This window comes from Anarhichas minor, unplaced genomic scaffold, assembly GCF_050575085.1.
Source record: "Anarhichas minor isolate MPS153535 unplaced genomic scaffold, ASM5057508v1 ptg000028l, whole genome shotgun sequence".
Taxonomy (NCBI): domain Eukaryota; kingdom Metazoa; phylum Chordata; class Actinopteri; order Perciformes; family Anarhichadidae; genus Anarhichas; species Anarhichas minor.
Genome location: NW_027466474.1, coordinates 14,581,825 through 14,599,484, shown reverse-complemented (window position 1 = coordinate 14,599,484; position 17,660 = coordinate 14,581,825). Strand labels below are relative to the sequence as shown.

The window sequence follows — 17,660 nt, the reverse complement described above, 5'->3', positions numbered from 1 at the left end:
TTATTAAAAATGCCACATCGTTGTTTGATTTCTGTTCTTTTACTAAAATGGGAGATTGTCGGATTCATTTCAGTCCAACGCCACACAGACAGCGATTTTGTGAAACTGATTCCATCAATGATTTGTTTACTTTCCTTTTCACAATCTCACCCTCCAACAGCTGTGACTCCAGAGCTGCCCCCCCCCCCCAGCCGGGAATGAGAGTGCTGGGATTACAGTCGGCCGGGCAGATGGACAGTCAGTCTTCCCTCTTTTCCCAGAATGCCTCACATGGATTCCGTAACATATCAAGGCCAGATATCATAATCTCATACTAATGTCCATATGATGCATTCCAGTCTGGCCGGTTGAGTTGGTTTCGAGGGAGCAGCCGGCTAATCAATGATTTATCTCTGTCCGCTATTTGTGTCCAGTATAGATCCACTGCATTCTGCGTTGACCCCGGCCTGCCCTGTGAGCCCAGAGCCAAGGGAGTATGGTTTCATTTTGTTTTGCACTGAAGACTGTGGGACTATTATACGCTAGAATGTTGAGTGGTAAATGCTCGAAATGTTTTCGTTCAAGTCTAAACGGTGACGTGTTCTTGCATTTTTCTATTCTAAACTTATAACTAAAATAGCCTGAATGTTTTTACACATTAATAAGCCACCAAAAAAATGAAGACAAGGCATCCGTTCTGTACTGCGGTCTACTTGCAGCACATCATTCCTCAATAATCTTGCAACGTTTCCACTGGATGGCGCAAAAGTGCTGTGAAAGCAATGAATGAGCTGCCGCTGGCTGCTTACCCAGACAGAGCCCCCAAGTCCCACCACTCATGATCTTTCTGAGCCAAGGGAAAGATGGCTCCGACACAGACTGATGACTCATGTAGGATACTGTTCTGAATGTATTAAAACAGAAATCTTCCAACAAAGGCTGCGTTTAAAGAGCGCTACCAGCTCATAGGATGCACTGAATGTTACAAATACAGTTCGTCTTTCTGACGGATCCTTGGCAGGAGCATCTGGTGGACTGAGGGACTCCATGTAGTCGAGAACACGGTGTGAATGAAGAGCATCACAGCCAAGAATAATATACATCTCAACACGGCTGATGAGCTTATAACACCAGACGCCGTGCTATCATCTTGAGAACGGCTGCAAATATTCAATATTTTAATCACCATCTTTAATTTGACACAACAGAACTTTTTTTTCCCCACTGACAGGACAGATTGCAGGATGAGTTTGTCGCAGCTCCACAGTATGTTGCTGCGCACGGCTTCGTTAGCTGATGCCTCGCTGTTGTACAGAGCAGGTGTGAGTGTCCTTGACACACGTCTTAAAGAAGACGCATCAGTGACATGTGACTGAGAACATGTGTTGTAACAGTGTGGATGTGTGACGTAAGCTGAGAAGTATATGGGGAACTCGTTTAAACAGCAGGTTTAAACTTTTTGCTCGGCTGCCGTAAAACATCGAGCTCTGACATGATTTCAATTTAACATGTCGACATTTAACAATATTGAGTAGCTGGGCCCCGGAGTTAATCTTTTTCTTCTTCTGTATTTTATTACAAGTCTAAGTCGAGAAAAAAGAAGAACTACTGATCATTTATTTTTATACATTTGGTCAGTTGTTATAAGGAACTAAATACATTCACTCAAGCGTTTTGAGGTACTTCTTCTACTCGACAGCATCTCAGAGGTGAACTTTGTATTCTACTACATCTACGTAGTATCTATCTATCTAGTATCTATCTATGACCAGTTACTTTTCAGATTAAGATTGTACATAAAACATGTTATTCATTTATAAAATACAATGCATTGTTAAAAATTAGACCACTGGTTCTTCAGCTTTTTGACCTCTTACAATAAAGCGATGCCTTTTCATGTTTTAGATGTTCCATTTGAATAACAGTTACTTTCCTTACATTAAGTACATTTAGCTTCTGTACTTTTACTTTTAATTAGGATGTTGAATGCAGGACTTATACGTGTAATGGAGTATTTTTACATGTGTTAGTGCTATAGTTACTTACTATAGATAAAGGATCTGAGTAGTTGTTCCTCTGCAGTTTTGTGAAGTAAAGCGTACATCACTATTCAGGGAACTGAGGTGGAAACAGAAAACAGCAAACTTATTTTAAAAGAAAACAAAGCGAGGCCTCTAGATGAATTAGCTGGAAACAGTAGAAGTCACTGCATAAGCACAATTTACGTTTTCCTGTGTGAAAAGATTGATATTGCTTTTTTTTTTTTTAATCCCTCTCTTGTGCTCTCTATTGTTGTGGAAATATTCAGTTACAATCTTTGAAGTTATTTCCTGTCGAAAAAATACAACCATTTCCTGAGAGATACACAAACCCACATTTTACGTGTGTGCTGGTGTGCACATGTGTGTGTGTGTGTGTGTGTGTGTGTGTGTGTGTGTGTGTGTGTGTGTGTCTTAGAGTGGAAGAGGAAGGCTGAGCAACAAGACATAAAGGTTAGCGAGGTTAGAGAGAGCTGCTATCAGTCTGGGTAAGAAAGGCGGAAAATCAGAACGCTGGCTTGCCAAAGCTCAGGCTCCCAAACGGACATTTGAAACAGCAAGAACCAAATATCAAATGAGAGGCTGGACAGCTGCCTTACCTGTGTGCCCAGTCTAGAGGATTCACAGTGAAGACCAAAGGGCTCGCCTGCAGTGAAAAATTGAAGGTGCATGAGAAAGAGAGAGAGGGGAGAGGAGAGGAGGCACTTGGGAGCAGAACAAAAAGTAGAAGTGGAGAGGAGCCGCGATGGAGAACCTGCCTGTCTACCACGGACCCATCGGCAAGGAGGAGGGGGAGAGGCGGCTGGCCCAGGACGGGCGGGACGGGTGCTACCTAGTCCGCAACAGTGACTCCGTGCCGGACGTCTACTGCCTGTGTGTGCTGTGAGTACAAAAACCAGATTGTGAAGTATCTCCGCTTCTTCACCGAGACCTCAGTAATCACATCGACACACAATTCTATTTCCTGCTATTATAGAGATTATTGATCTCCTCACATCTGAGACAATAAAAGCACAAAAAGGCATAAACTGAAGTATCAACTGAAACCCCCAAAAATATGGTGGCCTTTTATTAAGTGTGACATGTGAGTCTCGAAGGAGCAATAATGATGATAATAATGATGACTGCTGGGGGGCAAATATGCATTTCATTAAAACTGAAAGATGAGCCAAGGGCCAAACGCTGTTTCTGTTGTGTTTGCGTGCGCAGGTACAGCGGCTTCGTCTACACATACAGACTCCACAAGGACGACACGGGCTCGTGGGCTGCTGAAGTGAGACATTTTTTATCATTGCATTTGTCTTGCTCTCATTCTTTGCAGACTTCTTTGCGCGCCCTAAAAACTTCACAGGAGCAGCAAAACAGCTGCACATCCACCTCAGTTCTAGAGGTTGTTTTGGTGACAGCCTAATTTAGCAAGCTGTGAATTTGAGGCAAACATGATTTTTTTTCTTCTTCTTCTTCTTTCTTTTCTCCAAAAACGACAGCACTGAGAAATGGGTTCTTTTCCTTTCGCAATAACACCCTGTGATATATAACCCCCCCCCCCCCCCCCCCCCCCCCCAACACCACCAAATTTAAGACTCCACAGCATCAGCATATACTCCAGAGACGGGAAACGTAGAATTGCATTTGACAGCATTTCTGATGGGATATGTAATGGAGCACTGAGGGTTGGCAAACACACAGAGACGTGAACGCATGGAGACATCGGAAGTCGGTGTCTCTCGCTGACAACTAAAGCTTGATGCTGTTGTAACTACATTTGGCCCTCGCTCCTTTTTTTTTACCGACAGCGTCAAGTCAACAGACAAATCTCATTACAAGCTAGATAACGGTTTACATTACTCATGTGCAATATCAATCACTTTAATGAAATATCCCGGGGAACAGAGGTAACACTTGTGGCCGGAGACGGAAACATCCAAAGTGCTTTTCCTTTCACTATTACAGAATGATTGATTGCACAGGATAAAAACAAACAATGTGGGGTTTTTTATGTCCTTACTTAACTAAATTATAACACAAATACTAATAATGCTTCATAGTTTGTTGATGTTAAACTGACAGCTGTAGGCACAGTTTATGAGGGTTATTGCAGTGAATGATCTGAGAGATCCTTGCTGAAGTTTCACTAAAGCTAAATGAAGAAAGTCACACTGAGTTGCTGTTGCACTGGAAGATGAATTCCAAACAACTTATTTTGTTTTTATATCATTTCTAAAAATGATCTTTGTGTTTATTTCAGTTTTCTTCAGTCTCAAGTAAAAGCTGTTGAGATACTGTTGGGACACTATAAGCATCTTGAATGTCACACGTACATCTGAAAATAAATGCTTTTTGTTGTCCAACGAAACATAAAAAAGAGCCCATGGGAGTGAATACTTTCAGAGAGAATTGATCCTAATTTAGCTTTTAAACCCCTCGAGTACAGATTTTATCCTTCTACCGTAGTTTTTTTTAGAGCAATTACAGATTAAATTTCGTGTGCATCATCTTATTTATTGATACATTTTATTGCCTTAAATGCGAGCTCAGTGTGGATCAGTGGTCCAGATATATGAAAATATAATTGGCGTGATTCCCTACCCACAAATGTGCTCAAGTTCCTGCCTCAGCTTTCAGCGTATCTGATGTCTTTTATAAGGTGAATCTGTGAGAGCTCATTTCAAGCCGGTCCCCGTCCCGTCCTCTTCATCCTTCATATCCCCCCCCCCCTGTGGGGATTTAATGTGGAGATGAAGACGGAGAAGCTGAATTCTCCTCTTGTGTTTCAGACCACTCCTGGTGTGCAGAAACGATATTTCCGGCAAATCAGGAACTTGATAGCAGCTTTCCAGAAGCCGGGACAAGGAATTGCCATGCCTCTGCTCTACCCTGTCACAGCTCAGACACGGGCACAAGCACACACGGAGGCAGAGGCGCCTGGTAATAGCCTGCCGCCGACACACAGCAGCCAAAACGCCTACCTCCATCAGCCGGCGCCTCACGCTGCTAAGGGACACAAAAACAGGAAAAAGGAGGTGCGGCAATCTTTTGGTTAGGGGTAAACCCTAAGCTCACCATTGACCTGATTATAAACCAGAAAACTCTTTGCATGATGTGCCGACTGTTGCATTTTCCAGGCTGTGCGTGAAGTAAATGTCTTTTTTTTTTCCTTCTTCTTCCAATTAATTAGCTCCTGTTAGTTAAATTTAGTAATTTAGGCTCTAGCTGTGACTCAGATCTCTCTTCTTTCCCCCCCAATGCATATGCGGCACAGAAAGAGCCTCATAACTTTCAGGGGTGTGATGTGAAATATTCAAGTGCTGAAGCATTAATATCCATCACTGCATACGTAAGCTGATAACAAATACTGTGCTCTGTTTTCTTCATGCAATTCAGTTGTGTGAATGGCAAAGAAAATAAATGATATTGGTTTGAAATAAACTCTTTTAAATGAGGTCACGCATACACAGCCACACACACACACACCAGAGCCTCCGTCTGACACATAATGTGGAACAAAAATTCTATTTGACATATTGAAGTACTGATTTCCGAGGAGAGAATGCTGACTGCTAGAGAGGGGGGGGGATCTGTCATTCATCTGATTGACATTACTGGCTCCTCATGAAAAAAATTAGAGAGGGAGAGCGAGAGCGAGAGCGAGAGGGAGAGCATCCATTCAGCCCAGACCATTCTTCAGTGCAGCGGTCTCCTAGCAACCGGACCCTCCATCTTTTCACCGGCGAGATGAGGTTGGACAGTATCTAACGGAGCATATGGTTTAGAAGGGAAGATGCATCGCGGCCGATCAGCAAAGTGCTAGTCAGGAACGTATATATCACCTGCTCGCAGTCAGAACATATGCATTGTGAGGCTTTGTCATCCGCAGCCCAGGAGAGAAGCACAAACAATTAATGGTGGGCAGATGGCGGAGTGACTGTGGGAGGGTGGCGAGTGGGGGATAGGCAGACGGACGGGGAGGTGGATTAGTGGTAGCTAGATTAAAAAAAAGAGAGAAAAGAAAAACAAACAAACTTCTCTGCTTTCTTTTTAAACTTTTTTTTTTCGGTGGGGGGAGGCTTGGAAGTAGTTCACATGTAGTCTGATTGGCATTTCCTAATGAGAGGAGACAAGCTGTAGAGAACAGCACAGCCAACTCCAGGTCCTGCCCCTTCTGCACTCACCACCCACTCACTAAGCCTCAGCTGTCACATTTCTTTTTCCCTTCCTGTGTTTTTTCTTCTTCTTCCCTCTCTCTCTCTCCCTCCCTCTCTCTCTTCTTCTTCTTCTCCTCTTCTGACAGACGCAGGTTTCTCATGCATATCTCGGTTTGAGCCATAATGATGGGTGATAACGACAGCACAGATTTAAAAGTTACAAACTCCCAGAAACAAGAACAAAGAGCGCATGAAAAAGTGTGTGGAGGGAAGGCGCAGAGACGGAGAACGCGCCAGAGAGAGAGAGAGAGAGAGAGAGAGAGAGAGAGAAATAAGCAACAATACCGATTAAATCCCCACGAGCAATCTGGTAATTCACACATAATAACTTTAATCAGCATTGTAACCCAATAAAGTCAGATTTTTCAGCGAGAATATTTACTATAGCCATGTATAATTCTTTGCAAAAATGTAACTGTTTTTCTATTGATTAACAATACTGACACTTACTTATGAACAACAGAATTTCCAGTTGAGCACTTTTTTCAGTGTGAAAGCACTGGCTATGTACATTCTTGATTTCAGTATACACACTCATACAAACTACTGTTGGAGCACACCAGAGGCAGAATACCGGGAGAGGTTTCCTTCTCTAAAGGGGAGTGCCAGAGTTGACAAGGCCTCTCTTACACAATATGTAAACGATAGTATATCCGAGGTAAACCATGGAGGAACTCAAATGGCAACCGGAGAGCTCTTGATTTTGAGTCATGAAGAGGATTATTCACTGGCAATCCTAAAGTCTTCGTCTCTACAGCTCAGTGAATCCAAAATGAAGAACAGTGTTGAAACAGCAAAGGACAGACGGTCAAGTCCATCAGTTCGACGGAAAGTCAGTCAGTCGGTCGGTCAGTCGGTCGGTCGGTCGGTCGGTCCCAGGCCAGTCAGGATACAAAAAGCAAAGCCACAGCCAAACCACACTGCTTGTGCCACTGTTAGAAATTGGAGAACTGGACGATAATAATAAAATACCATCATTTTGTCACAATTAAAGGCATTTGGAAATCATTTTTTCCCCCAATCTCTCTTCTTGTTCTTCTTCTTTGTCGTCTTCTTCTTCTTTTTTTTTTTGTTGATACAGTATAGAAACAGTAGAACAAATCAGAGTAGAGTAGAAACAGGCAGTCTTTGGTGGGGCGGGGGGCTGCTCACGTGTCTCTGTTACCTGCCCCCCACCTCGCTTAGTGTCATAAAGTGGATGTTGGAGGGGCAGTCGGACAGCTCCGGCTGCTGCTCTATAGGCAGGGAGTAGTAGCCGTCGTAACCCTGAACCAGTCCTCCGGACAGCAGCTGCTGCTTCTCCGCCTCGCTCCACGCCCTGCTCCCCACGTCCCCTAAATCCACCCTCTTCCTCTCCTTCTCCCACGCGCCCTCCACCGCTCTCTTCCTCGCCTCCTCCCTCACCCGCTCCCTCTCCTCCTCCTCGCTCCCGCCGTAGCGCACGCACAGGCACAGCAGCCCCTGCTGAAGGGTGATATCGGCGAATCGTCGCGTCCTGCCGTTCACTGTGGCGCTCATCTGAGACACGCTCACGTTCACCCCGCTCTCCAGGACGCGGCCCCCGACTCCCAACCCCAGGGCGAGGTCCTCCTCGATGGGCCGGGACTGGAGGAAGTGGTGGGTGTCGCAGCCGTGCACGGTGAAGCTCAGCCCGCTCAGGTGAACGGCGCCATTCAAGACGGCCGCCACGCGGCGGCTGTCCTCGCTGGCTACGCCGATGACTTCGGCGCTGACGCGGCCGTGGGAGACGGCGAACCGGATGCTGGGGCCGAGAAGAGACGGCCGGGAGCCGAAGGGGGGAGGCCGTGTCGGTCTGTGGCGAGTTGATCCAACAGGCTCCGAGACCAGAGGTAGCCTCTCCAGGGAGATGAAACTCCTCAGCTGTCTGCGCAGCTCACACTGGATCCCCAAAACCACCTGGGAAAAGAACCATATACAATATACAACAATATATTACAGAGGTTTGAATGCACTTAAAATGTCATCCGTGATGGTAGATTCTTCCACAACAGACATTTTGAAGTATAACAGATAAAGCTAAATTAATGATGCCTCTGTTCCATTTGTGTGTTTCAATAGCTCGCTGGACGCATGCACAATGGGTCTGTTTCACGGAAGACGTTTGACTTGCAGCACAGCTGTGAATAATAGAATGAATGACGGCTGAATTCCTTTCAGCCGTTTCAGTTTCAAGGTCCTGGTATTGTGCGTGCCGTCACACTGTCATAGCATAGACCCTCGAACAGAGCCATAATTAATGTTATTTGTAACAACTGTGCTCAAAAAAAAAGTCAAAATGTCGGTTGTGAAAGAAGCAAACCTGAGTGGAATGTAGCCATAATTAAGATTATTACTTTCCTAGTCTCACACAGCCAGACCTATCTACCGTACACAGCTAAAGAAACCCCAAATTCCTCCGAACATTATCATTTTGCTTTTTGGGGGAAGAAAATGATTTGGCTTGTTTGTATTTCTTTGAACCAATCACAGTCGTCTTTAGTGGAGCCGAGCACAGCATGCGGCGACGGTGCCCTTGCAAAAGAGACAGCAGTGCAGATAATAGAAGAATGTCGCGAGAAATATGCAGCCCACGGCAGGCTTACACCCGCAGTGTACACCCACTGAGTCAGACTATTACTTTACTGACATCTAGGACTGGGCATCGGTACTCGATACCATTAATGTATTGTCCTAAACTACCAAGTAGCATTAAAACGTCGTCAAACGATACCTGCAATGATGAAATAATGACTTACTCATCTTAAAATGATGACTGCGTATCTCAAAAGTCAATATTTTGTAAATTTTCTCACTAAGTCATTATGATGCTTTACAGGATCCTTTTTTTTCCATCACAGGGCTAAGATTTCATCTTATTTTTCTCTTCTACTGGTGGGAATGGGCTTCCATAGTAATCTCTGCAGCCATACTGTGATGAAATTATAATACGGTGTTAAATTAAGTAAATTAACAAAATGAATAAAGCCAAGTGAATTAGTTAAGAGATGATAAAATAACAGAATTTGATTAATTAAGTTATTGTTTTTCATATCTGTCATTTTGTCCCATGCAATGCATAACGGATGGATTGTTATAAATTCATTGAACATTCATTTATTTCACATGTGAGTTTACCTAAATTACTCATGTCGACTAACGGCCATTTTCATAATGGATTAATCCGACAAGAGTGTTTTCATTTAATTGACCAACAGTCTAATCCTTTAAAGATATTCAATCTACAATGATATGAAATACATAGAAGCAACACATCTTTACATTTAAGAAGCTGGAAGGCAATGTTTGACTTAAGTCACTTCAATGACAATGGATTAATTATAATTTTCTATTGACTCATTTGTTGGTCGACTTGTTCATTTCAGCATTCATACTGTTGACTCCAGCCATAATGCTATAGGAAGAAGCCAAATGAGTCATCAAACATATTAAAATGAAAGAAATAAAGGGGCTAAAATTACCAAAACATATTTGAAATGTATTTGGCATAGACCAAGGGATAACCATGAACTATTATTAGAGGAACACACAGTTAGAATAATTAGAAAGAGCCTTGCAGGTGACTAAGGTTTGTCGTGGTGGAAGGCTCACCTTGCTGGAGTCCCAGTCTTGTGTCTTGGTCTGGGTCTTCATCAGTTCATATGTTTGCTCCATTCGGCCCACTTCAGGCTTCGGGAAGCCTGGGACGACATTATGAAGCTGGAAACCAAATAGCTGCAACCAGCTACCAATGTCTGGAGACACACGCACACACACACACACACACACACACACACACACACACACACAGAGTGACGCACAGAGAAAGAGAGAAAGTTAGAACATAACGTGTATACAGTGAAGCAAACAAAAAGTCATAAGGCCAGGGAAACAACACGTACAGGAAACACACAATATACGAGCACAATAGTGGGCAGAGACGGTTCGGCTGGTGTTTCCCTGACAAACAAATTCTGTAATAAACAATCCTGCGGCAGGGAAACGTGACAGGCCAAATGAATGTTCCATTAACCAGAAGGACACACGCCCCCACCGACATCCTGTATTCATTCTCCTGCTCTCCTATTCCATCTCTTTCCCTCGCCTCGCTTTCTGTTTGGTCTGTCGGGGAAACAGTATGTTCTTGACAGATAGAAGGAACAAAACATAACAGCCTGTGTTAAAAAAAACAAGTTGATCAGAGGCATGGCTGTCCTTTCTGTCACATCTTTCCGCCATGCAGCTCACCTGTGGTTAGCTGTGTGCCCCGTTCACTCACTCTTTATGGCAGATGTTTCCCGTGTGGGTGTGTGTGTGTGTGTGTGTGTGGGAGTAGTTTCTGATGAGAGAACTACCTGCCTGTATGTGTGTGAGAGCTGTAACGTGGCAGCTCGTATGAGCGGGTGCATGTGTGAGGCTCACCTGTAGTAAACTCCGTCACCTCCTCCACTTTGCCAACTGGGCAGTTATTCTTGAAGGCGTACACGTTGAACGGCTTCGGCTCCTTGCTCAGCTCCCCCCACAGTTCGTGATTGGGCGAAGTCCATCGACCGGCTAGCGTGTCGTAATCCCGCCTGCCCAAATGGACAAGACGCGAGAGAGGATCGTACAAGCCTCCGTGGAAGCCGATGACAAGCTGGAAGTCAGGGCTGGTGTCCTGGTAGACCTCTCCGTAAGGGGTGTAGAGGATCTCTTTGACCAGGCGCCCCTTGCTTGAGAAAACCGCCCTCGGAGTCCCCACGCTGTCGCAGGCGACGTAGTACTCCTCCCCGCTGCTCAGCTCCATGGCGATGAGGAGGCCCTGCAGGTCGTAGTACAGCGACGTGATCAGATTGCTGCTGTGGTTGTACAAATGGCTGACCCTGGTGGGGTGCGACAGATCGGCATAAAAGAACTGCAGCTGCTCGCCCTGGCTGCTTTTGGTGGCCACGCGGCGGCCCAGCCCGTCGTAGCGATACCACACGGTGCGGTCGGTCGCTCGGTTGAAGACGCGGGTCAGCAGGCCGTTGGAGTTGTAGTCAAACAGGTCATTGGCTCGCTGGCGGAGGAAGCCGTCTTCATCCACGCTGTACTGTAACTCGCCGAGGTGTGTGATGCGGTCTCTCTGGTCGTAACGCAGCGGCGTCAGTCTGGAATGAAACCAAACAAGTTAATACATTAATACTGCTGAGAACTTATAAAACATGTCTAAAGTTAATTAACAAGAGTCTACAGCCATGCTAGCATCTCTGTTAGGCTGCACTATAGCGGTACTTCAAGCAAGATGCTAATGTCGACATGCTAACATGCTCGCAGTGACAATGCTAACACGCGGAATTTTTAGCAGGTATGATGTTCACCAAGTTCAACATCTTAGTTTAGCCTGTTAGCATGCTAATATTTGCTGATTAGCACTAAACACCAAATTGAGCTGAGGTTGATTGGAATGTCGTTTGATCATTACAGTCAGTCTGGGGAACGTGAATGTCTGTAAAATATGTCATGGCAATCCAGCAAACAGTTGTTGAGATAATTCAGCCTGGACAAAAGTTGACCAACTGACATTGCCAACTCGAAAGCCAAGTTGCAAGCAAGGCTTAAAAATAGGATAATAACGCGTGCAATACACTTGTTCTGACATTGTAACAACACATTCTTTGCTGTAAAATGTATCGCCGGTGCGTGCTGACTACTTACCGAGCACTGGTCCCGTGGCTGAGCAGGTTAATGTTCCCGTTGAGGTCGTAGCTGTAGCGCCACTGGGGCCGCTCATTAACAGAGGCACTTTGCAGCTGGCTGTCTGCATCGTACTCGTAAGTGTAGCGTGTCACGTTGTTGTCCACGCCCACCCTGATATCACAGGTGGTCGTGCGCCCCGCCGAGTCATACTGGATGGTCATCCAGTAGGCGATGGATTTAAGGATCTCATACTGGACCTCGACCACCTGGCCGTAGGAGTTGAAAACCTTGGTGTGCTTCATCAGATGGGTGGTGATCACCTAGGCAAGCGTAGATGAGATGGGTTTGATTCGCGATTGATGAGAGCCCACAATGAACCAAAACAGTGAGTTTATGGGCAATAAAACCAAAACAAAGAGCCGACAGATGCTTAATCGCTTCGTATTGCATTTAATCTTTGTTAATGTCATAACATCAAAGTCACAATTTGAAGCTAGACTACTACAGATGTCCTAATTAATGTGTGTGGTGTTTTAGTTGAGAGTATTCTGCCCACCTGGTTGAGGTCATAAAAGATGACGCTGAACTTGCCAAACTGCTCGACACGTCCCGACACGTCCACGTATCGGTACAGATCAATGGGAAGAGGGGTCTCGTTGATGACTGCCTGCATGCTGGTCACTCTGAAGTTGTTGTAGCTGTAGTCAAACCTGGCGTTGACCAAGCCTTCTTCGCTAAAGCGGAAGATTTGCCGACTCGTCAGGGGACCTACGCAGAGGAGCCAGAGCGATTCCGTGTGAGAAATTCACACATTAGGCAATGACACACATTAGCATGTGCATCTACTATACACACACACACACACGGCCCTCACAGTTGGCCACCACGATACCCGTAACAAAGCCTTCCTAATTAATTCAAATCAAGGACTAATTCAACATCATTAACACAGACACACGCAGTGCAATCCATTCCAACCTAACTATCCCCACACCTCTATGGCATTTCCAGTGGTGACCTTTAATATGGAGAGATAATGAAATCTAAAGACAATAGCCATGATGGACCAATGTCAGAACATCAACTTTAACAACACCATTATCACCTCTGCTGCTGCTGGCTTCTACAGCTCATCCTCCATTTGGAGAAAGGCCTGCTAATGAAACAGCATTATGGTGCTATTTGAGATGACTCTGATTGCAGTTAAAATGACTAAGTGTCTAGCTTTGGAGACTGCAGAGAGCTGGAACAGTATTACATCCTCTATTTTTATTTTCTAATGGGGGAACGGCAGAAGCAGAAGAGAGTGAGGTGGAGGTTTTTCTGCAGCCCTAGGGAACTCACAGTCTGTTCGTCTTGCTTCTCTAGCTGTCACTTCCCCAAGCTGTCATCTTTTCCTTCTCCTACCTCTCTATATCTCTGTCTCTACTTCTATTGGTCCCTACTTTTCCTTGTCTCCTCTCAAGGGACAATTACCACTATCTCTCCTCTCTCCAAGGCTCCGTTTGTTCTGCTGAAATGAGATCAGTTAAAGGAAGGTGAGAGTCTATTCACAGTGAGGGCAAAGCGATAAACAAACACACACACACACAGACACACTCACACACTCATACACTCACACACACAGCTGTGCCGCGCAGATTAGTGACACCTGATCATGATGAGCCAATCACAAAGCTGTGTGAAGTGAACCAGCAGCAGAGATGAGAGCGCTCTCAACGACCCTGGAAAGACTCTGTAACTTGAGGGAATTGTTGAACCGTATTAACAATGAAGGCGTCCGAACATCGCTGCTGCCACAGCTAAAGGGGCCAATTGATGGTAACGGCATTACCGGGTAGTACTTCAATTTATGAAGCGCAATGTCTTTCTAACTAATTCTTCCGAATCTGAAGTGAAACAATTGTCATGTTATAATTGATGGCCTCGGGTAGGATTTCATGATTTCCTGTCCCACGCAGACATGTATGAGCGGAATGTGACAACATGAACAAATGTTCACATGCAGGCTAGCAGCATAGTTATCCCACCACATTAAATTCATACACTAACTTTGATCAGGCAGCCCGGTTTGCGGAGGTGGGGGAGTGGGGGGGTGGGGGGTGACAGCGCAGCTCAGAGCCCAGTGGGTGGTCTCGTATTGAAAGCTGCGGTAGACCACAGTCTCTTCCACTCAGAACATGCTCTGCCCTATTCACACTTCAAACTGTGGCTGTGTCAGCCTCAGATGAAATAGCAGCACGGCTGACTCAAAGCCAGATTACGGAGTTTTACAAACAAATCTGACTCAAGATGCGTGATCGTGCAGTCTAGTCACAGTGCAGATGCTGTGAGTTGAGCTCATGAGACGTTTTTATGCTCAGAGAGATCGCTTTCAATGATCCATTTAAAGATGACTCATTGCACATTGTAAATAGTGGAAATCTGTGGCCGTCCTGGCCGTAGGTGCCGTGAGTGCACGTGTATGCGTACCTGTCTGTCTGTAGCGTATGGAGCTTATGAAGCCATTATGGGTGAGATGAATGGTCTTGACAGTGCCAGAGGCCTCGTCGTAAGTGAAGGTCACCAGGGTGGAGTCATAAACCACCTCGAAGAGCCGCGCTGCTGGAGTGTACCTTGACCAAAAAAAACGAAGAGAAAGAAAAACTGTAAAATGAAGAGAGGAATTCATAGAATAGATGATAATTCACATGTAGAATAAAACTGTATTTCTTGTTAAAAAATAAGTACGGTACAAAATTTGAATTTGAATATAAGTAAACATGCCATACGCCTCTTGAATAATACAAAGACCCCTAGAGCCACTGAGGGAGAAGTTGCATCATCCTTCAACATTTCATGGAAATCAAACCGGCTGCAGTGGCAGTTATGGCCTTTCAAATCTCCAAAATAGGGCCGTTTGTTATAGTGTCCCCATCGAGCCAACGAGTACTAAAAATGTTAAATGCCAAAACACTGCCCGAATCAGTCCCCCAACTTTCATCAACATCAGATCGGTGGTGTCTGACATAGTATGATGATAAAACATGTGACCTTTAATCAGTCCCCCCCATTAGTCCAATCAAGAGCCATTTGCAAGGACAGCTGGGTGTGTGGCACGCGTTGTGTCAGCCAGACTTAGGGCTGCGTAATAGGGCTTTTACATTTCTGAAATTAGCCTTTAATTATACTACCTTCATCAAGCCAATCAGTGTTATGTTATCGTATGGCTGGCTGACGATAGTGCCAAGATGCATAATGCCTCAAAGTTTCATCAAAATCACCCCTTCCACACCGCGCTGCCTCCTCAACTGAACCGTTAAAACCAACAGCCGGTAATATTTCTGTGACCTGTGTCGTACCTGTAGATGACACTGCGTCCTGTTCCCAGGTACTGGGTCCTCAGCAGCCGCCCATCCAGCGTGTAGTCCTGCATGAAGGAGGACTGGCTGTCCGGAGGAGTGTATATGTTCCTGTAGTAGCCAATGGAGAGGAGCGACTGCAGGGCGTGTTTCACCATGCTGGGCATCGTCACGGCGAGCAGGCGGTCCGTTTGGTCGTACTCGAAGACGTAGCGCCGCTGGCTGTGCAGGAGCAGCATAATGGACTGCAGAGAACACAGACGGACGCAAGGCCGAGTTATAATAGTGTAGTGTTTCTTTCTCTGTCTGGTACATTTCTTTTTTATTTCAATGTCATTCGGTGAAAACTTCAGAGACAACCTTGGTTCTAGCTTGAGGACCATTCGTTAATCAGCTAATCATTGAAGGCTTTTTAAAGACAGACAACTCTATTGCTATTTTGATTCAGACTAGTTTATTTTACTGCACTTTGTCTATTTAAGTCGATAGATTTCTTCTAAATTCGACCAAATGTTAGCATTAGATCATGCCTCATTTCCATATTTAACATTAAATCTCAGAAAACTTCCAGTACAAAATGTGTTTGTCTCAATGTACGTAATGAACTGGGGCTGTTTCATTGTGATATCTATTCGTTACAATCTTTACCCTATTCACCTGGAGTGTCTCCCCTTGATTCTTAAACTAAACTGCAGTCCTGTCGATTTTTCAACAGTCTGAACTGTAGTAAAACAATATTATGTAAAAATACTTTTTTCTCTATTTAACTGTGAGGTATGATATTAATGCATTAATAATATATGCAGCTATTAACAATTTCAAGATGGCTCTGTAATATAAGCCCATTTGCGCCGTCATTTTCTCGGACCAAAAGCTGACATGAAATATATTTCAGGCTGAATATCTTTTCATTAAATAGCTAAATTAATCTTAAGGATGGAAATTATAGCTTCAGGTAGCGCTCAGCTTTGTCGCACATTTAAAGGAACATACCTCTTTGCATGTTACATAAAAAAATGACACGTGTCGTGCAAAATTTCTAACCATTTTTCAAAGCAGTGTTTTGAAACCCCTGGTTTCTTTTCTCTGTGAAAATCAAGTTGCAGAGCCTTGGAACTTGCTTGAGTTATGTAATTCATCACAATGAATATGTTGGCTGCTTATACGGCTCTCAAAGCTATGGGGCCGTTGCTTAGTCGTTCAGCTATAAGTGCAGACTGATTTTAAAAGTCTGCATAAGTGAACTCAGACATGATCTTCACTCTGCAAATTGATTCTCAAAGTTAAATAAAATAAATGGAACCTAGAGGCTGCCTTAAAGGAAGGAAAGATACATTCAAAGATTGTTGGAAGTATAGCACTGATAGCAATGATTTGAATTTTGTTTTCAATTTGTTGCTTTCATTTCACACGACAGAAGAAGTGCTTTTCACACTCGTAGTGTTAGTTTTGCTTTCCACTGCAATCACCTTGAAGCACCGAACAAAGGAAAAGCAGATGTGTTAGCTTTTTGCAAACGGCAAAAGACAAAAGCCATCGAACAAATCTCAGCATGAAACGGTCCGAAACTATCCACCACCAATGAGCTCTTACTTTATCTGCATAAGTGTAGCTCCAAATCTTGCCGTTGACCCAGGCTCTGGACACCACCCTGTCGTTCTCATACTCCAGCCGTTCGGACCAGTCTCCGCGGTGAATGGACGACAACAGTCCTCCACCCGAGTAGGTGATGTTTACCTCGGTGTATTTGCTACTGGGGGACCAGACCACGGGCCGGCCCAGCGAGTCATACTGGATGTGAAGGGTGAACTTCCTGTGGTCATCGTAGATCTTCCCTACTCTGGTGCTCTGATCAAAGTCTATGGACAGCAGGTTCCTGTTGTGTGCCTGAAAGAAAACCATTAAACGATCAGGAAGAACAAAATATAACGGTTTTTTTTCCTTCATTTTACTGCTTTATAATCACAATCAATTTATAAATAAGGCCACAGACAGGCAAATACAAATGAAGTGGCATGTCGGGGACAGGCAGATATTTCATTAGTTTGGATAAATTAATTGTGACATTTAGAACAAACTGGACCTGCATAATAACAATAAATTGCCTTGTGAACAAGTGAAGAACGGAGGCCTGGGGATTGCTAATGAATCAGTACACATCAGATAAAATGTCCTTATGGAATATTCTGTTTGTGCGGTGTGTTTTCTGTGCCAAGGAAACAGAGAAGAGGACTTGCAGTTGGCGTGTGTTGATTTGTGGAAAGTACAGCCAACGGGTTCCGAGACAGTTGACCTATCAGCTCGCTCCCAGTGACGTCATTAATCACCCAAAACATCCAACATGTTGTGTAACAACAAGCGGTACCACGGCTCTACCGCGGCTCTACAGAAGTGACAAGTGGTTGTCATTTCTGATGGGAGTGTGTAAAGGTCAGACTGCA

At 44.6% G+C, this 17,660-nt stretch overlaps 2 protein-coding genes across 2 annotated transcripts in view; one reads left to right on the top strand and one right to left on the bottom strand.

Moving 5' to 3' along the window:
* Positions 1-2,229: 2,229 nt before the first annotated feature.
* On the top strand, positions 2,230-5,447 carry sh2d1aa (SH2 domain containing 1A duplicate a). The gene is made up of 3 exons (XM_076103402.1): positions 2,230-2,900; positions 3,228-3,291; positions 4,796-5,447. Exons 1-3 carry the CDS (start codon positions 2,764-2,766, stop codon positions 5,060-5,062), a joined length of 468 nt encoding a protein of 155 aa, XP_075959517.1. The 5' UTR covers positions 2,230-2,763; the 3' UTR covers positions 5,063-5,447.
* Positions 5,448-6,543: 1,096 nt separating this feature from the next.
* tenm1 (teneurin transmembrane protein 1) overlaps positions 6,544-17,660 on the bottom strand; it is a 152,546-nt gene continuing 141,429 nt past the window's right edge. The window contains exons 30-37 of the mRNA XM_076103401.1: positions 16,813-17,106; positions 15,220-15,464; positions 14,351-14,493; positions 12,435-12,646; positions 11,897-12,198; positions 10,643-11,349; positions 9,833-9,975; positions 6,544-8,140 (exon numbers count right to left, since the gene is read on the bottom strand). Of these exons, the coding sequence (XP_075959516.1) occupies positions 7,385-8,140; positions 9,833-9,975; positions 10,643-11,349; positions 11,897-12,198; positions 12,435-12,646; positions 14,351-14,493; positions 15,220-15,464; positions 16,813-17,106 (2,802 nt within the window). The 3' untranslated portion in view covers positions 6,544-7,384. The remainder of the gene's footprint in view (positions 8,141-9,832; positions 9,976-10,642; positions 11,350-11,896; positions 12,199-12,434; positions 12,647-14,350; positions 14,494-15,219; positions 15,465-16,812; positions 17,107-17,660) is intronic.

Coding starts and splice junctions, on each gene's coding strand:
- sh2d1aa (XM_076103402.1), top strand. CDS start 2,764: ATGGAGAACCTGCCTGTCTACCACGGACCCATCGGCAAGGAGGAGGGG. Junction 2,901..3,227: donor GTCTACTGCCTGTGTGTGCT/GTGAGTACAAAA, acceptor TTGCGTGCGCAG/GTACAGCGGCTTCGTCTACA. Junction 3,292..4,795: donor CGGGCTCGTGGGCTGCTGAA/GTGAGACATTTT, acceptor CTTGTGTTTCAG/ACCACTCCTGGTGTGCAGAA.